Source organism: Erpetoichthys calabaricus, chromosome 9 (genome assembly GCF_900747795.2).
Source record: "Erpetoichthys calabaricus chromosome 9, fErpCal1.3, whole genome shotgun sequence".
NCBI classification, from domain to species: Eukaryota; Metazoa; Chordata; class Cladistia; order Polypteriformes; family Polypteridae; genus Erpetoichthys; species Erpetoichthys calabaricus.
This window is the reverse complement of record NC_041402.2, coordinates 88,643,146-88,664,312: the sequence shown is the minus strand read 5'-3', so window position 1 is coordinate 88,664,312 and position 21,167 is coordinate 88,643,146. Positions and strand designations below refer to the sequence as shown.

The following is a 21,167-nucleotide window of genomic DNA, read 5'->3' as shown; positions in this document are numbered from 1 at the left end:
TGATACTGTTTTGTTCTTTTGTTATGCATGTAAAAAAACAACAACTTGTGCTTTGGCATGCTAATAATGGTTCTGTAATAATTGATTACTGTAGCATCTAATGTGAAATGCTTTCATTGATTTCCCAGTTTCTAGCATAAATGTACAAATACCATATTCATTTATCTGTGGGATTTATTATATTTAGCCCAGCTTGTAGCATGTGATTATCACAGAAGTGAGAGTGTATTGTTTGAATTGAAAAGATATTTGCTCCTCTCAGATTTTCTGCATTATTGTTTCCTGCAGTGAATTTGGAAAGATTATTTGGTTAAATTGAGTTGAGAATGAGAGAAAAAAGATGTAAGTGTTACTGCCTCCAGTGAATGTAAATTTAATGTAGGGGTAGTTAATGTCAGGTTTTTGGATACTTTTAATAATTAAACATGACTTAAACCAACTTTACACAAGAAAAATCACTCTAGCTTTGTTCTTCTTCTTCATCAAAGCTAACTTAAGAACTTAATCCAACTAAGGTGCTCCTTTAAAGCATACACCATTGCAATGTCTTTTTTTTTCTTAATACTTGTGTCCATTGGGGCACATTTTCATTTTGTAGGTGACAAGTTTATTAAATAATTACTTTTGTCCCCTAACAGAATGATGTTTCCTTGCGTCTTCAAAATTGTGTCCCTCACAAATCTCCTACAGTTTCTTTTTCTCTCTCTCTCTCTCTCTTGTATCAAGCACCGTGACATGGCATACTTTTTTTTTTCTTTCTTTTTTTTCCCTATACAGTACCCCTTGATCAGGTAATCTTTGTGGAAAAGTGCTGGTAAACCGTCTACATTTTTGCATCAGCTGCATTTGGAACACTGATCATTTGTCAATGGTCTTGTGACTTGTCAGTGAGACCATTTTGATCATTACCATTCAGTTAAATACAATAACATGTTAACTAAAATATCCCAAGCACTTATTTCATACCTTCTTACACACACACACACACACACACACACACACACACACACACACACACACACACACTGATTATTTTATCAATGCTTAAAACTTATAGTTATGGCACTATATTATTTGCTTTTACATTTGTATTCATCCCTTCAGCCTTCAAAGTACTTTTCATCTCAAAAACAATTAGTCAACCAGAATATGTTTGTTCTTTAGCTTTTTCCAATAATGTTTGTGCTCTATTCACTTAAAAAATGAATTTTATCTGCAAAATCTTATATCAGATTCATAGGGTTTAATTTCTGTGATGTGTTAATATAACAAAATCTATAAAGCATTTGTTTCACACCAGTACACATACTGATGATGGTGCCATGGTGTAGGAATACTTTGGAGCATTGGGATTTAAAAAAAATTGCTTTTGCTTACATTATCATGAATTGAACTCTGTAATAGAGAATTTTTGAAGATACTGTCTGATCACCTCTATTTAGATGAAGCTGTAACACTGACACATCAAGACAGCAATCTGAAACATTCAAGCTGTTTGACTTTAGAGTTTTTGTACAAAAAGAAATTTCATGGTTTGGGTAACCTTGTCAAAGTACAGACATAAATCCCATTGAGATGTTCTATTATGTTATAAAAGTAGCATTAAAGGTTCAAACATCCATATCTCACTAATTTATGATGCTGTTGATATTACTGTCACTAGTCTGTGCAAAACATGCAAGTAAGTATTCTTTGTACTGTGCAGTTGTGCAGAAAAGAGCATGACAACATTCGTCCATAGTGCAGTGAGAAACTGATTAATAAGTACAGAAAATGTGATTGTAATTATTATTACAAAAATTATATACAGTGGAACCTCTAGATACGAGTTTAATTCGTTCCAGCACTGAGCTTGTATAGCGAATTTCTCGTATCTAGAACAAACGTCCCCATTGAAAATAATGGAAATCCAGTTAATCCGTTCCGCATCCCAAATATATTAACATAAAAATCAATTTTCCTAACAAATAACACTGATAAATTATATATACTGTAGTCTACCTTTAATAAATAACACTGGTAAATAATATAACTGATTATTAAAAGAATCAAAACAGGTGTCCAAAGTGCAGTAGAGCATTCAATAAATCTTTAAATAAATAATCCTTAAAACTTAAAACAGTTGTGAAGTGGAGGTTTAAAGTACATAAGAATAACAATCCTTTAACACGAGGTTAAAACGTCAACAGGAAGCAGTCTTCAAAAATCAGATGACAATCCCCGGTGCTTCTTCTCTGTTAGCGTCTCACCTGCTTCTCCCATGCGGGCTCTGCAACAGGCGAGACACTTAATGCAGCTGACCTTCTCTACACCGTCCTGCTTCAGCTGTTTGGCTCGCCTGTTCAGCTACACGCGAGCCTGTACTCGCTCGCTCTCTCGCACCGACTTCCTACTGCTGCGGATTCCTGCCTCCTCCTGCAACCTCCGTTCTCTCTCCTCTCCTCTCTTTTCTTTTACTTCTTCTCCCCCATAACCGGCTCGCGCTTCTCTATATATGCGGGAAAGACATGGCAGCTGCTAGGGTTACCACTTTTAATACAAAAAAATAAGGGACGCATACGTACTGATTCAAAACGGGACGCGCAATTTCATTCTCAAATACGGGACGATTCCGTATTTTAAAGGACGGGTGGCAACCCTGCCCAGCCCATCAGCCACAGGACAAATCATGGATGTGGGCAGTTTCCCACCTGTGCACTTAGGTGAGAAACGCAGACACCGCAGATCGCCCTGCGGCTCGCTACTGCTACCACGCCCCCTCGCTAAGCCGCGAGCTATACCCATAGCCTGGATCGTGGCTCGTTACGTGAGTCAATGCTCGTATTTAGATCTGAATTTTTCACTCATACTTTCCCCGTATTTTGAATTTCTCGTATACAGAGGTGATCGTATCTCGAGGTTCCACTGTAATAGTTATTTAACCCAAGGGGTGGTTACCTTTTTTTAAACAAGATATCTTAGTGAGTAAATATCAAGATTTTGTGTTGTTTTGTCATTGTTTTTAATTGAATATTAGCTTTTGATTGCAAATGCGTTAACTTTCATCATGAAAATTATATAATTTCTAAACCGAAAAGGGAAAATGCATACACAGTGTTGTGATAATGTTAGTTGTTTTTACAATGTAAGGAAAACAGTAAGAGAGTCAAAATTAATTGTAAAAATTAACTCACTTTTTCAGGGTGATTTCCCTTGGGATGAAAAGGATTTTCGCTATTTAGCCATTATGATTGCAGGATTTTCTTCAGGCTTTTTATATTTCTACTTCCGAGACAATGGAAAAGAAATTACTTGGAAAGATTTTGTTCATTACTACTTGGCTAGAGGCCTGGTAAGCTGATGAATTTTTGTTTTGTTTTGTCATAAATTTAATTTTTTTTTCATTTTCTTAGTTATTTTCAGCAAACAGTATTGAAATGGAATTGTTAGTTATATTATTAGTAGCTAACATCTTTTTTAAAAAATGTATGTGCACTTGTTTCCATCTGTATTTTTAACGTAACTCATTTTACTCTTTCATTATTCCTAGGTAGATCGCTTAGAAGTGGTGAATAAGCAGTTTGTCCGTGTTATTCTTGCTCCTGGTGTCTCCTCTTCAGAGGGGGTATGTATTCATGCTGTTGGTTGTAAAATACACAGTAGGGTGGCTTATTTCAATTGTTTGTAAGAGCAGCTCCTAGTTGAAACAATAGGTATCCTATCATTAGTAGGCTTAACAACAGCCAAAACTGTTTTATCTGTTTTAAACCAGGTTAAACTGCCAGTTCTTGACATCCTTGTTCTACACCTCCCATACTATATTTCTGTCATGAGTTATGAGGCAACTTTTAGCCTCATTTCCTCCAACTCCATTTAACGTTATTTTGCATTTCCAAGTTATCTGTCTTTTCCTCTTCATTTCCTCATTTAGTACGTCCACAGCAATATCTTTTTTTTCAGCTCTTTGAAGTACTTTATTTTTATGGTTCTTTATTTATTTTTTGTTTTTACAGTGCATCCGGAAAGTATTCACAGCGCATCACTTTTTCCACATTTTGTTATGTTACAGCCTTATTCCAAAATAGATTAAATTCATTTTTTTCCTCAGAATTCTACGCACAACACCCCATAATGACAACGTGAAAAAAGTTTATTAGAGGTTTTTGCAAATTTATTAAAAATAAAAAAACTGAGAAATCACATGTACATAAGCATTCACAGCCTTTGCTCAATACTTTGGCAGCAATTACAGCCTCAAGTCTTTTTGAATATGATACCACAAGCTTGGCACACCTATCCTTGGCCAGTTTCGCCCATTCCTCTTTGCAGCACCTATCAAGCTCCATCAGGTTGAATGGGAAGCGTCGGTGCACAGCCATTTTAAGATCTCTCCAGAGATGTTCAATCGGATTCAAGTCTGGGCTCTGGCTGGGCCACTCAAGGACATTCACAGAGTTGTCCTGAAGCCACTCCTTTGATATCTTGGCTGTGTGCTTAGGGTCGTTGTCCTGCTGAAAGATGAACCGTCACCCCAGTCTGAGGTCAAGAGCACTCTGGAGCAGGTTTTCATCCAGGTTGTCTCTGTACATTGCTGCAGTTATCTTTCCCTTCATCCTGACTAGTCTCCCAGTTCCTGCCGCTGAAAAACATTCCCCCAGCATGATGCTGCCACCACCATGCTTCACTGTAGGGATGGTATTGGCCTGGTGATGAGCGGTGCCTGGTTTCCTCCAAATGTGACTCTTGGCATTCACACCAAAGAGTTCAATCTTTGTCTCATCAGACCAGATAATTTTCTTTCTCATGGTCTGAGAGTCCTTCAGGTGCCTTTTGGCAAGCTCCAGGCGGGCTGCCATGTGCCTTTTACTAAGCAGTGGCTTCCGCCTGGCCACTCTACCATACAGGCCTGATTGGTGGATTGCTGCAGAGATGGTTGACCTTCTGGAATGTTCTCCTCTCTCCACAGAGAACCTCTAGAGCTCTGACAGAGTGACCATTGGGTTCTTGGTCACCTCCCTGACTAAGGCCCTTCTCCCCTGATCACTCAGTTTAGATGGCCGGCCAGCTCTAGAAAGAGTCCTGGTGGTTTCGAACTTCTTCCGCTTATGGATGATGGAGGCCACTGTGCTCATTGGGACCTTCGAAGCAGCAGAAATTTTTCTGTAACCTTCCCCAGATTTGTGCCTCCAGACAATCCTGTCTCGGAGGTCTACAGACAATTCCTTTGACTTCATGCTTGGTTTGTGCTCTGACATGAACTGTCAACTGTGGGACCTTATATAGACAGGTGTGTGCCTTTCCAAATCATGTCCAATCAACTGAATTTACCACAGGTGGACTCCAATTAAGCTGCAGAAACATCTCAAGGATGATCAGGGGAAACAGGATGCACCTGAGCTCAATTTTGAGCTTCATGGCAAAGGTTGTGAATACTTAAGTACACGTGCTTTCTCAATTTTTTTATTTTTAATAAATTTGCAAAAATCTCAAGTAAACTTTTTTCACATTGTCATTATGGGGTGTTGTGTGTAGAATTCTGAGGGAAAAAAATGAATTTAATCCATTTTGGAATAAGGCTGTAACATAACAAAATGTGGAAAAAGTGATGCGCTGTGAATACTTTCCGAATGCACTGTATATTATATTTATTTTGTTTCCTATTACATATTTGTTTTTTTCCTTTTTGAATTCTAATGTAGTTTTTACATATACTAAAACAGCTAACAAAAACATTTTAGTCACCTAAACACAAGCTTACATCCCTTTCAGCATCTGATTTGAATGTTAACGTTGAATCCTGATGAACATTCCATTTTCACAGAAAAATTACTAAAGCTTGAACGGATAAAACACAACTTCTTGGATACTGGAAGCAATCTAGTTGGACATCATGAATCAGGCTATCATGGTACTGCCTACTCTTATAAATAACAGCACTTGATCCATTTTTTTTTCTTCAATTCAGCATTTCTGGGAGGACTAAACTATCCTTGTTTAATCAAGGAAAAGGTTGGAACCATCCCTGAGGGTGCTGTAGTTCATTGTAGTGGCAGACTTTCTCATACTAGGCCAGTTTAGAGATGGCAATTAACTAGAAATATGCTTACTGAGGACCTGGGAGGAGAAACATGCAATAAAACACACAGTGTTAGAACTAAAAACACAATGGGGTCAGTCACAGTGTGCTCTGAGTTGGGGACAATCCTGTGCTGATCTGATCATATGATAACAAGACTAAATTTCAGGATTAGAGCTGTTGCAGTGTACCCCAGGGCTGCAGACTAGCAGTGGCCCAAGACTAAGATTAAGTGTGGTTGCAGTGTGTTTCTGGGAGTTCAAGAACAAAGTTGTGTGTAAACTCAGACCACCTTGTGAACAGGTTCAACAAACTTAGTATGGTAGGTAATATTGCAAAATTAATTATGTAAACATCAGACCCATTAAAAAGCACATATATATACCATTCAAAATGTGGAAACCTTATTTTATATTTACATTTGGACTGAAGTATAAGGTGATGTTGAATGAAATGTATTTAACTCAGTGCCACAGAAAAAGGCAAGTGATGCATGGAAATGTTTATATAGTATAATATTTATAGGAAATGGAAAAATACAAATCAATATACATTTAACCATTAATCTTCAGCACAAAGAATCCAGATGCACATTGAAATGTGCTGCCAGTTTCTTGTAATGCTTTATTTCTTCGGAGTGTCATATGGGTATCTTCCATATCTGATACGAGTTCTATCACAATATTTATTACATAGTGCCTGTGCTTTGCTGTGAAGTTTGCTCTGCAATGAGACATTCTTTATGCGTACTGTTCCACCTCTGACTAGTATTTTATATGTTTCAGTGACTGATGGATTAATTAAAAAATTCCGAAAAGCTGGGCACAAAATCAATGACAAGTATATATTCTTCTCTATCATCTATGTAATTGAGAAATGAGTTACAGCAAGACAATATTAAGACTCCCATAGGCCCCAGGGTGTCACACACGTGTATTTACACTCCGGTGGACTAGTGCCTAATGCTTTTTCGCCTAGAAAACCATAATTTACTTGTGGTTACCTGTTGTTTTATCATGTAAAAGTGTTCATGAAAGATACTATAACCTCAAAGGTTTTTATATAGGTTGACAAGGTAACACTGTAAATGCCTACGTTATTAGCCTTGATTTACATGTGCTCCCTGCAATACTTACCTCTTTGACATTTACTCATCTCTTATTCTTATCACAGGCGGCAAGTGCCGAGGCTTGCTGCCTCAACTTCAGCATACCTTTGTCCGAGGCTGCCTAGCTCACCTTAAATACCTTAGCAAAGGCCGGAAGTTGCTTTATTCACAAGCTGCTCTCTTAAGGCTGTCTGAATCATTACCTTTGAAAAGGCTGCATTTTCAAACTACTTTAGCAAAGGCCAAGAGCTGCACCTCTGCTGGGGGCTCACAAATAGCTAAATATTGTTGGTTTAAAGATCTAATTAAAGCTCTGACATGATGATTTGTCTTGATTTCAGCCTTTACATCAGCAACAAAGTGAAATTTCAGAAATTTGGTATTCTTTGTATGTTTTGGACCTTTGTTTTTCAAATGTTACTTGCATTTTATCATGTATCCATTTTCTGTTTCTTTGTATTTAAAATATGAGACCTCTTGAAGCATTTTGTCGTGAGCATGATAAACAGGAACTGCAGTAATTTCAATAGTGTACAAAATATTGCACAAATGGTGACTAACTGAATGATCTTGATTGTTATGACTTTTTTTTTTTTTGACCATTTATACGCATAAAATGCTATTGGATATTAGCTTGATGCTGAATATTACTAATGATTTTGGTTTCAAAAGAGAAAATAATAATTGATCAATATTATTAAGTTTGAGAGGATGAAAAACATTATACGTCCAAGTATTTTTTTCAGAATATATAAATTACCATATATATTTGCGTATAAGTCGGGTCTTGAAACCTGAAAAATCAATCATAAAATCAGCCCCGACTTATATGCCTGTTAAAAAATACGACACTTAATGCTCTGCGGTTACTCTCTTAAGAGGGCATTAGCATATCCATAATCTCTTGGACCAATAGCATTAGTTTTCTGCATTCGACTTATACAACCGACATTATAAAATCCTGGAAATTATACGGTAAAATCAAGCCCCGACTTATCCATGGGAGAACTTAAACGCAAGTATATATGGTATATATTATAACTGATCTGTAAAGCATGAGCTTGCTTGCAAACATCACTGGTATGTGTAAGTGTAATAACAATCTGAATCCATTTGTGTCAACAGAGCTACGCATGGTTTAATATTGGCAGTGTGGATACTTTTGAAAGGAATCTGGAAACAGCTCAGTTGGAGTTAGGAATTGAACCCTCTCATCGTGTTGCAGTGGTATACAGCACTGAAAGTGATGGGTGAGTGAAAAGTTTCCTGGTTTGAAAAGCAGTGTGTTGCCATTTGCCTTTTTCTTTTCTGAATACTTATAATTAAAGCAATTTAATGAACTCATTAAAAAGATTTAACACCTTGTTTTCTTTATGTTGACTGTTATTCCAAACAGTGATTTCAAATATTGTAATTTATGTTTCCAGTTCTGTTTATTTATATCACATTACAATTTTTCCCTCTAAATTAAAATTTTAGTGACTTATTAGTGGAAAAAATGAAGGAAACAAGGAAGTCTGTAATTAAAGAGAATGTGTGCCTTTTTTCTGTATAGTTCTTTTGCCATGAGCATGATCCCAACATTGCTGCTTATTGGCTTCCTTTTATTTACGCTTCGTCTTGGACCAATGGGAGCAGCGCGTGGAGGTCGAGGAGGAGGAGGTGGCCTCTTTAGTATGAGTGAATCAACAGCTAAAATGATGAAGGACAACATCAGTGTTAAGTTCAAGGATGTAGCTGGCTGTGAGGAGGCCAAAATTGAGATTTTGGAATTTGTGAATTTTCTAAAAAATCCTCAGCAGTACCAGGATCTGGGAGCAAAAATTCCAAAGGTATATCAATCATGTAATTCGTTTGCATTTTACATATTTTAATGCAATCTGCCCTTGGTTAAAATATTGTTTTAGCATTTCTAAGATCTTGAATTACTTATTGAAATTACAGTATAGTTTAGTTTATGCGTTAGAGATTGATTTTCTGCTAAATAAGATCTTTAAGAATTGAACTTTTTGTGTTATCATTATTACTTTGGCATTTTTTAGTTTTTGTCTTGCCAAACCTTTTTTAGCATCAAAATTTGTCTTTTTTTATTTAGAACTGTTGAGTAGTTTCTGTGTTTAGACTGCTGAAATACTCCTTTAATATTTAGGTGAAATTTTGCAGGCTATTTGCAGAAAATAGGATTACAGTAGTTTTATTTAATATAAACCTAAATAAATGTAGATGAACCGCCATTAAGATTTTTTTTTATTATCTCTACCAGTAGACAGTACATGCATTAAAATTTTATTTTTTCTAAATATTTTCTCAACTATTTATTTCCTTAGGGAGCAGTACTCTCTGGTCCTCCAGGAACAGGAAAAACTCTTCTAGCTAAAGCAACAGCTGGGGAAGCCAATGTGCCTTTTATTACTGTTAATGGATCTGAATTCCTGGAAATGTTTGTTGGTGTTGGACCAGCTAGGGTAAGAACTTAATGTGATTTTTCTGTTCATCTGACATAAAAAATTTAAATGGTCAACAGCAAAGGTTCTTAGGAACAGATGCAAACGTTTTTTATGAAGTTTAAGTTTCGTTTTTAATTAAAGGATAAACTTGGTATTTTTCAAATCAGTTATTTTTTCACAGTAGTGGTGAATTTTCTATAAAAAATTGTGTTCTTAATTGATGCATTTTGTATAATTTAAAAAATATTGTGCCTGTTCTTGCAGTTTAAGGTGAGGTAACCAGTTTAAACGTAACCAATAACAGTGTTCTCCTTAGCGTCTTTTAGCTGGGCGCTTCACCCGGCTAATTTAGTTGTGCGCCCGGCTGGAGAGATGACAGCCACAGATCTACAGGGACAGGCAGATCTAATGATCTGCAGAGATGGCAAGGAACGAGCGGGCGGGAGGGCAAATATTTTAGAAGCAGGATCGCATGTGGCGAGGGGAGAGGCGCGGAGCGGAATGTTGCCGTCACTCAATGCTGAACAAGCTAATCGTGGGGACAAGGCAGAGCGGAGTTCACAAGCAAAGAGTATGGGGAGGTGGGCTTTTGAGAGGGGGCTGTACATGGTAATAGCGGGAGAGGAGCAGCGGTTCACTAGCAAAGAAGATGTGGAGGTAGGCGGGCGAGAGGAGGACTGATAAAATTAAAAAAGTCTAGTGGAACCAGCCTGTCAGATGTCAGAAAAAGGGCGTCAGGAAGTGACGTCTCTGTTCTCAGTATCAGTGCGGTCTGTAGCGTACAGCTGCTCTCTTCTTGTTCAGAACATAGCAAACCAATATATATATACAGTTGTTTAAGCATTAGGTGTGTTCTGGTTGCAAAAATCCTTGTAGCACTCACTGTGGTTCCTTTTAAAGTGACTCCCTCTGCCGTTTTTATATTTGCTCATATTTGGACCTGTGTCCATATTGCATAAAGTGTGCAGAAACCCTTGCACCACACACTGTGTCCTGAGCAAAAGTTTTGTCACTGAATTGCTGAGGGTTTTGTTAAAGTGACCCAGCTCTGTTTTTGTTCATATCTTGCCCTGATGTGGTGCAAGTGTGCATTGAATATTCAACAGGCTCCCACTTTCCCACTCAAAAGTCTTATTCATAGGTACTTTTAATTTTTTCCAACCATTTTACCAACATGAGTAAAAAAAAGTGTTCAGAGTTAGCTTTAAGTGTTCAGAAAACAACACTGCTCAGTTTTTTCAGAAAAGAGACGCCACAAACTAATGACAGTGCAGCGTCAACTCCTGATGTGGCAATTTCAGACAAAGACATTGCAGAGGCTGGTCCATCGGGGGAAATCTCTTCAGCACACGCTCTGCCAATTGATAAATCTAAGCACTGCTTATCCGGCATCAACCAACAATGGTTTAAAGATTTTGATTAGCTAATGGTCAAAGGAAATGGTATGTGGTGCTCATTGTGCATGAAATATTCAAACAAACACCCCCCAAGGAGGGAGTTACCTTAGGTAAACGTGCCATGCACAAGAATTCAAAAAGAAAGCTTGCTGGACCATGAACAAAGTAAAACCCCCAAAAAAAGTACATATATAAATCAATAAAAAATCCAATAAAAAGTGGGAATAAAAATCAATAAATAAATCCATTAAAAAATCCATGGTTAAAATGCAGTCTAACTCCTCCTGATCTCAGCCCACCTCCTTCTCTTTCTCCTCGGCTCACCCATTGCTCGCGTAGCCGGCGGAGACTCAGCAGCCACAAGCTCCTTTCAGCCGACCTCCATCTTGGCTGCCTCCAGGCATCACGGCTAGACTGTCCGAGGTCGGCTCTCCTCCCTTCTTCCTTCACGCTCACTTGGTCGCACCTCGGAAGCCTAGGGAGGGCACCTGCCTTGCTCGCCACACTCCACCTGGATGTTCAGTGGGGCGAACTAGCCCCTAAAGCGCCACAGCTAATGCTCCTTCACGGGGCCCCAGCTTGTGCGGTCTCCTCCTTTCAGGTGGCCAGATCGTCCTTCTAAGACTGCCTTTCACGTCCTTTAACCTCCTTCAGTTTCTTTTATTCTTTGATTTCTCCATCTTTGAATACTTTCCCTTTGAATTCTCCCTCTTACCTTGTGCCGACTTGTGTGTGTGTGTGTGTGTGTATATATAATATATATATATATATATATATAAATTCACGTCTCCGTGGGCGCAGTGCCTTAATCACCTGCTGCAGGAAGCCAATGAAGCAATTGAAAATTATCAAAATACCTCGTTAACTCCCTGCGGTCAAGCAATCGTGCCCATAGAGAGCGACACTGCTTTATGGATTTAAAAGTGGCCCTTTTTTTTTTTTTTTTTTTTAGAAGCCGCGGACCCGCTGTACCACATTCTTTTCAATCATTACTCCAAAAATGGCAGCCCTTCAATTTTAAAATATGAAAGTAGCAGACAAGAATGGACAATTGCGTGAAAAATGATCAGAAGTCAATCATACAAAGACTTCAGTCCAAAACAGATTTTACTAAAAATGGCAACGACATCAGAGCTCTAAGAGTCATTTCCAAATTTAGCCAAACTAGCATCCCAGTGAGCACAGTTGAATGTGAAAGGGGTTTTTCTGCCTGTGAAAGGTTCAAGACATGTTTGAGAAATTGCTTGAATCAAAGCACGCTAAATAATCTCATGCTTATCTCTTTGGAGGGCCCAGATCCTGGGAACTTTGATTATGGAAAAGCTGTAGACAACTGGGCCTCTAGGAGAAAAGAAGAATAACTATTTAACTGAAGACACCTTCTGCATATGCAAGTTGGCTTTGAAGAATATTTTTAAATTTTTCTTCATTAGGTTTCCCATACTTTTTTTTCCATTGTTTTCACTTTTCTTCCCGACAGCGGCAATACTTGTGCCTCTTGGTTTATGTCATAACAATTGTTATTTAAAATTTTTGTTAGGGTTGCAGGATCCTGAATTGGATACTTCTTAAATTTAATAAAAATATTCTGGCGTAAGTGTCAAACCTTAAAAAAGGAAGTCATATTGAGCAATGGAAAATAATTAATAATAACTAGGCAATCCGCAGCGTAGCATACGCCGCATAATTTTTTATTGATGGGTGAACACTTCCTGAAAGACACAGTTGTCCAAATGGGGTGGGTTTGTGGATACGACTGTGAGTGAATGAAAAGATGGTACTCTGGAGAGAGCAACATACAATTGTCCGTGACTGAAAACTGGGTTTGGCAGATACAGGCATATCTTTTTGAAAGTTTGTCCCTGTGCCTTATTAATTGTCATTGCAAAGGCCAATCTAACAGGAAATTGTCTGCGTGTAAAAGTAAAAGGCAAATTTGAATCTGATGGGGTCAGGGATATCCGGGGAATAAGGACAGTTTGTGAGGTAGCAGCTGCGATAGTCTTACACTCCAGTACATTGCGGTGAATGCTGGTAACAGAAAGTGTAGTGCCATTGCAGAGACCTTTTGCTGGCAGGAGGTTTCTGAGAAGCATGATAACTGAACCAATTTTAATTTTGAGCTTATGCGGAGGCATGTCAGTGGGAGTAAGACTATTAAGAAATTCTTCGTGGAATGAAAGTTGATCTGCAAGATCGTCTGTGACGATGGAGTCAACGCTGGTGAAAGTCACTTCGTCGGTAGGGATAAGTTTCAGCACTTGTTCATTAAGGTGTAGCGAGTCTTCGTTGGTGACGCTTAATATAGCTCGTGTGCTGAGTTGTTCCAGAGTGACAGTTGAGAAGTCGATGTCGCCATATAGTTGTTGAACGGGATCAGAAATAAAAGGAAGGCAATGTCACAGGTGTTCCGTTTGTCCCGTCTCCAACATCGAGGAGCCATTTTGCAAAATGTTGTTCTTCAGGAAGAGCTCTCATATTTGTCGTCAGTGTAAGAACGTGTATGTGACGCCACAAAGGTTGCTTGTTAATGCAACTGGCGACAGTAAGTGCTCGGGAGCCACGCATAATGACGGGGAGAATTTGTCGTAAATCTCCACCCAGTAGTATTGTTTTGCCTCCAAATTGCTGCGTGTCACCTGTGAGGTCACGTAATAACCTGTCAACTGCCTGGAATGCGTATGCATGTGTCATTGGCGCCTCGTCCCATAATATCAATTTGGAATGCAGAAGATGTTGAGCGTGTGGCGAGGTAGGTTTGATGTTGCATGTGGAAGTAGTATTCAGCCTCAACGGTATTTTAAAAATGGAATGTGCAGTTCGTCCACCAGGTAACAATGTTGCAGCTATTCCTGTAGATGCTATGGTTGTAGGAATGTCTCCCCTAGCTCTAATGGTATGAATCAGGGTTTTGTAGACAAAGGTTTTCCCTGGTCCTGCAGGACCATCTAAGAAGAAGCATGTTTGTCGGGGATGGGAATCACTGTATGCAGCGTGTAAAACAGTGTCAACAGCGTGTTTCTGTTCTGTGTTGTTTGTCGTAGTGTTCCGGGAGGAGGGTTAGAGTTGGCGGCCGATGCTCTGCCGTGCGTACATGGACGCAGGAGAAGGGTTAGAGTTGGCGGGCGAGGCTCTGTCGTGCGTATCCCATGATGCGGGAGGAGAGTTAGAGTTAGCGGACGGGGCTCTGTCTTGCATGTATGCGTATCCCGTCGGGCGACTTGGTGGATTATATATAGAAAAGCAGCCGGAACCGAAAAGAACAATGAAAAGTCAACGTGGCTCAGAGGTGCATGTGGACTGTAGCAGAGACGAAAGCGACTGAGGCGGTTTTTGGTGAGGTGTTGCGTGCTGGCACATGAGCAGGCAGTTTGCATGCCTCGAGAGTGAGGGTGGACGCGGGAGGAGGGTTAGAGTTGGCAGGCGGGGCTCTGTTGTGCGTATCCCATGACGCGGGAGGAGGGTTAGAGTTGGCGGGCGGTGCTCTGTCGTGCGTAATCCCATCGTCTCTGTTTTGTGTGCCATGGTCAGCTGCTTAGTGAATTGTTGGTGGGCGGGGCTCTCTGTCTTGCGTGCCATGGTTGGCTGCTTAGTGAATCATATATATAGATTAACTAATAAAAAATAGTGCACATTTAATTTTCCCCACCACCAAATTTCCCCGTTCTGCCCCACCCGGCTACTTTTTCATGCCACCTAGCTGGAAGAAATTTCTGGGGAGAACACTGAATAAAGTTCTTACAGCTTGAACCATTATCGAATATTGTGTGTTGAGATTACGTACAGAGTGTAAAACAGCTAATATATGTTGTTTTCAGGGGAAAAAATTTATTTTGTGAGGTTCTGTGTCAGACCCCCTATGCAGACACATTTACACTTATAACATAAATTCTCAAAAAATATTTTAATGTATATAAATTTTAATGTGTTTTGCATAATGAAAAGTTGCATAATGAAAATTAGCTTAATATTTTGAGAAAAGTGTAGAATGTTACAGAATGTAAAAGTGATTTAGAAGGAAATGGTATTAAAGAGGTTCGAGATACCTGATAGATGTCTGATAAGTACAACTTCTTTTTTGCTTTAGCCTGTTGCATATGTGCTCTTGGGCATACAGTGGTGTGAAAAACTATTTGCCCCCTTCCTGATTTCTTATTCTTTTGCATGTTTGTCACACAAAATGTTTCTGATCATCAAACACATTTAACCATTAGTCAAATATAACACAAGTAAACAGAAAATGCAGTTTTTAAATGATGGTTTTTATTATTTAGGGAGAAAAAAAATCCAAACCTACATGGCCCTGTGTGAAAAAGTAATTGCCCCCTTGTTAAAAAATAACCTAACTGTGGTGTATCACACCTGAGTTCAATTTCCGTAGCCACCCCCAGGCCTGATTACTGCCACACGTGTTTCAATCAAGAAATCACTTAAATAGGAGCTGCCTGACACAGAGAAGTAGACCAAAAGCACCTCAAAAGCTAGACATCATGCCAAGATCCAAAGAAATTCAGGAACAAATGAGAACAGAAGTAACTGAGATCTATCAGTCTGGTAAAGGTTATAAAGCCATTTCTAAAGCTTTGGGACTCCAGCGAACCACAGTGAGAGCCATTATCCACAAATGGCAAAAACATGGAACAGTGGTGAACCTTCCCAGGAGTGGCCGGCCGACCAAAATTACCCCAAGAGCGCAGAGACGACTCATCCGAGAGGTCACAAAAGACCCCAGGACAACGTCTAAAGAACTGCAGGCCTCACTTGCCTCAATTAAGGTCAGTGTTCACGACTCCACCATAAGAAAGAGACTGGGCAAAAACGGCCTGCATGGCAGATTTCCAAGACGCAAACCACTGTTAAGCAAAAAGAACATTAGGGCTCGTCTCAATTTTGCTAAGAAACATCTCAATGATTGCCAAGACTTTTGGGAAAATACCTTGTGGACTGATGAGTCAAAAGTTGAACTTTTTGGAAGGCAAATGTCCCGTTACATCTGGCGTAAAAGGAACACAGCATTTCAGAAAAAGAACATCATACCAACAGTAAAATATGGTGGTGGTAGTGTGATGGTCTGGGGTTGTTTTGCTGCTTCAGGACCTGGAAGGCTTGCTGTGATAGATGGAACCATGAATTGTACTGTCTACCAAAAAATCCTGAAGGAGAATGTCCGGCCATCTGTTCATCAACTCAAGCTGAAGCGATCTTGGGTGCTGCAACAGGACAATGACCCAAAACACACCAGCAAATCCACCTCTGAATGGCTGAAGAAAATCAAAATGAAGACTTTGGAGTGGCCTAGTCAAAGTCCTGACCTGAATCCAATTGAGATGCTATGGCATGACCTTAAAAAGGCGGTTCATGCTAGAAAACCCTCAAATAAAGCTGAATTACAACAATTTTGCAAAGATGAGTGGGCCAAAATTCCTCCAGAGCGCTGTAAAAGACTCATTGCAAGTTATCGCAAACGCTTGATTGCAGTTATTGCTGCTAAGGGTGGCCCAACCAGTTATTAGGTTCAGGGGGCAATTACTTTTTCACACAGGGCCATGTAGGTTTGGATTTTTTTTTCTCCCTAAATAATAAAAACCACCATTTACAAACTGCATTTTGTGTTTACTTGTGTTATATTTGACTAATGGTTAAATGTATTTGATGATCAGAAACATTTTGTGTGATAAACATGCAAAAGAATAAGAAATCAGGAAGGGGGCAAATAGTTTTTCACACCACTGTATTTATTAGGAATCCTATGGGTTTTGTTTGTATTTTAATCACCCATCAACAAACACTCTTTCTAAATGTTTTGTTGCTATCCCTTTCAGTATTTAAACAAATCGCTTTCATTTGTACTCATACATAAATACACCCATCCACACTCTCACTCGTACTAATTTGGAATCTCAAATGCATGTCTTTGGTATGAGGAAAAAGGAGAATGTGGAAACACCATGGTGTCATCTTGACTATTAAGTGACAATTGCATTGCTAATACTATATTGTGATATTTTTCACTACACTTCTCTTTCACCTGTAGAACAGAAACTGCCCTGTATAATGTTTCTTGCTGGAATAGGCCTCAGAAATTAGGAAAAAGGAACACTTTCTTTTCCTAACAGGCTGCAAGAAAGGTAATGCTGCACTAGACAGCTTTAGACACTGGTTGTTTTGTGCTACTTTAGTTCCTTATTTACGTGAAAACTCCAACAACAATAGTTGCTGTGAACAAGAACCTCTGGGAAAATATTGCCAAGAATCTGTGATAAAATGTATTCCAGTTTCCTTTTGTTATTATAAACACAGCTCAGAAGCAAGGATAAGAAGGCATTCTGAAATCGAAACCTCTTCTGTTTCAAAGTGTATGCATTTGGCTGTTAATTTCAGGTTTGAGCTGATGAGCCAATTTTACACTACTAGAACAAACATGGTATTTTTTGTAATTTAAATAAAATGTCTTTACAGTAATCCCTCCTCCATCGCTGGGGTTGCGTTCCAGAGCCACCCGCGAAATAGGAAAATCCGCGAAGTAGAAACCATATGTTTATATGGTTATTTTTAGAATGTCATGCTTGGGTCACAGATTTGCGCAGAAACACAGGAGGTTGTAGAGAGACAGGAACGTTATTCAAACACTGCAAACAAACATTTGTCTCTTTTTCAAAAGTTTAAACTGTGCTCCATGACAAGACAGAGATGACAGTTCTGTCTCACAATTAAAAGAATGCAAACATATCTTCCTTTTCAAAGGAGTGCAAAGCAAGCAGTCAAAAAAAAAATCAATAGGGCTTTTAAGTATGCGAAGCACCGCCGGTACAAAGCTGTTGAAGGCGGCAGCTCACACCCCCTCTGTCAGGAGCAGAGAGAGAGAGAGAGATAGAGAGAGACAGATAAAAAAAATCAATACGTGCCCTTTGAGCTTTTAAGTATGCGAAGCTCCGTGCAGCATGTCGCTTCACAAAGCAGCTGCACACAGCCCCCCTGCTCACACACCCCCTACGTCAGCGCAAGAGAGAGAGAGAGAGAGAGAGAAAGTAAGTTGGGTAGTTTCTCAGCCATCTGCCAATAGCGTCCCTTGTATGAAATCAACTGGGCAAACCAACTGAGGAAGCATGTACCAGAAATTAAAAGACCTATTGTCCGCAGAAACCCGCGAAGCAGCGAAAAATCCGCGATATATATTTAAATATGCTTACATATAAAATCCGCGATGGAGTGAAGCCGCGAAAGGCGAAGCGCGATATAGCGAGGGATCACTGTACTTCAGAATACAGTTTCATTGGCAAATTAATGTATATCATAATATCTAAAAAATTACTGTGGCTTGAAAAATATAGAGCTTATGCTTTAAAGCAGTTACCAATTTATAATTCTGTACCAAAGTGTACACATTCTTACAAAGTTTTGATTTTTTTCCTTCATTTTCATATAACACTAAAGTGTTATGTAAAAAATGTAAACCACATTTTTAAGAATTCATTGCTTATTAATATGAGGAAAAAAGAGTTGATAAAGTAAACATTCAAGTACGGATGCACTAACAATGTATGTTAATTATAAGAAATACTAAATAAAACAGGTTTATCCAAAACATAATGACACCTGTGTGTGAAAAGTAAGTTGCTACCTCATTTAGCAACTATTGAGAATAATGAATGTTTTCTATAACTGCAAATCAGTTGTCAAGTTAGCTTTAAGTACCATCACTGTGCCCTTACTGGGTATGACAGTTATATCCCTGACATGGGAGCAGTGTAAATTTTGTTGATAAAAACTAAGACAAAAATTTTTTTTTCTGTGACAAAAACAGAACAAAATCTTGCACATTTCTGTCACACATTATATGGTCTGTGAGCAGATAACAAGCATGAATGCAGTGAGTCAATTTTAAAAACTTGTATGTACACTTGTAATTGGATAATACTAGTTAGGGCGCAATCAGGAAATCATCACGTTAGCCAGAATTCTGCTCCACTCCGCTCTGCATTATTGGCTGAAAATTGTTCAGAAATATGGACTAACTTTAATTACAGCGCTGACAAAAATTAAGCCCAGTGTAAGCCTTGTGGAGTGAAGCTTATAGGAAAGAATACCACAAATCTGAAGGGGTATCTAGAGGTGCGCCATCCTGAAAATCATGCCAAGGTTTGTAACGTTATTTAAGTGGAGACTTGCCAGACGCCAATACCGTTACCTCTAGCTCTTGTTCACCTTACTCATTAATAATGTGTCAAATGCAATTGGGGAAAAGGCTTATTAATGAAAAAAAAGCCAACACACAGTATTTTGTTATTGCCACTTTTATCCCTTTACAAGTTAAGAAACAGATTTGTGCAGCTTTGAGAGTGCAACCAAATGTGCTCAGCATCAGATGTGAGTTGTAACTGTTTATCTGTTAATAACAGGGGGAATAATCACTTTTAATACATGTCCTAGACAGTCCCGATAAAGGAATGGATGCTTTACATTCGTTCTTTGATTGTTATGAACATGTGCGCATCCATCCATTTTGTAACTGCTGGATATAGTTTAGGGTTGTAGGTGAAACCACCTCTCACACATGACACATGCGAATATAGTGCCAGTGATGACAACAGTCGTAGCAATTAACAATCGACACAAGTTTCAGATGAAGTGCTAATTTGGCATGTCTGCATCATCAATGAAATGAGCTGTCCCACTTGATAATACTGACATAAAATGTATTCAGGAGTTCAGTGCTAGTTTTGCTTGAAGCTCATTTCCCAATTAATATGGTATGTACATGTACAGTACAGCAAAGCATCATTGCCTCATTGTTGAATACAAATCTGCAAACACTAAATTTTTGTTATTCTTTTGGAATGTGCTGTTAGATAGCAAACTAATGTTTATGAGCATAACCCCTTAAACGTGAAGAATGTAGTAAAAGCACTTATGTCATATACTAGACATTAAGCCTGTTACAATAACGGGCACTAGAATAGTAGTGCATAAACATTAGTAGGAACAGTCTATATTAAATGGCAAAGGACCGTCTATTTTCTGTTACAGTAATACTGGCTTGTATGTGGCTGTAATATGCGTCACTGTATTGTGTGCCTTTAATTTTCTCTCACAGTAATACATCTCTCCAGCAAATATTTTAATCTTTGCTGGCATGCAGCTGATTATTGTATGTATGGTGTCTCTCCAGCAACGGATTTTATGTGCCCGAAAATAAATCTACTTTTAAAAGTCATCCTATCATGAAAATTCGTATATTTAGGAAAACACTTTACACTTTACCGGGCCAAGTTTGTTAATCGCAAATCTGACATCCTCAGAGTGAACAACAAACACTAATCCCACCTCTTTGGGGAAGCTGGTCTCCGCGTCTCAGTACCCGATTGGATTTTTCGTGTTTTATGTTTTAGGTCTTACCTCATTTACCGAAATCCGAATGTATCGGCCGCGCGATATTTTATAGGTCTCGCCCTCTCTGTCTTGTGTGACATGTCAGGCGGCCTTTAAAGCATCGCACCGCGCCCCGGGCATGCGCACTTCACCAAAAGACACACACACACGGACACATGGACGCACACAGGGATTTTATTAAAGAGGATTAGAATTGTACATTAGTGAATGTAATGCAGTCTCTCAGTTATGATTAATTACAGGTAACTTTTGTAATTCTGGATTTGCACAAAGGGTAAATACTTACAATGTCTGATCACTCGTGTGAGACACTTTGGAAACTGCATAACAAAGGCTCTTTTATAAGAGTTCTGTAACATTTGATTAATGTAGAAAATTGGACTCATCCATTAAATGTTACTCTTTAGTGAGTTTTTTTTTAACAAGTTAATGATGTAAATGTAAATCTTACAATAGTAAATGTTGCAAACCTAATAGAGTGATTCTCTGACAAACTAGATTTTTAAAGTATTTTCTTATAAAAACAGCTTTTAAGGGTCTGTTTAAGTGTAAGTATCCTAAATTATTTTGTAATTCACTAATTCAACAGTACAGATATAGTAATGTTTGAATTTATATTTTAGTGTTACAGTAATCCCTCCTCCAACGCGGGGGTTGCGTTCCAGAGCCACCCGCGAAATAAGAAAATCCGCGAAGTAGAAACCATGTGTTTATATGGTTATTTTTATATTGTCATGCATGGGTCACAGATTTGCGCAGAAACACAGGAG

At 38.8% G+C, this 21,167-nt stretch overlaps 1 protein-coding gene across 2 annotated transcripts in view; it reads left to right on the top strand.

Annotated features, from left to right (window-relative positions):
* Positions 1-21,167, top strand: part of afg3l1 (AFG3-like AAA ATPase 1) — a 65,160-nt gene that overhangs the window by 19,951 nt on the left and 24,042 nt on the right. For both annotated transcript variants that reach the window (XR_007935743.1, XM_028809847.2), the window contains exons 5-9: positions 3,182-3,331; positions 3,530-3,604; positions 8,289-8,413; positions 8,719-8,995; positions 9,491-9,628. Coding sequence is in view for 1 of the 2 variants with exons in the window: in XM_028809847.2 (XP_028665680.1) it covers positions 3,182-3,331; positions 3,530-3,604; positions 8,289-8,413; positions 8,719-8,995; positions 9,491-9,628 (765 nt within the window). In the remaining variant the exon portion in view is untranslated. The remainder of the gene's footprint in view (positions 1-3,181; positions 3,332-3,529; positions 3,605-8,288; positions 8,414-8,718; positions 8,996-9,490; positions 9,629-21,167) is intronic.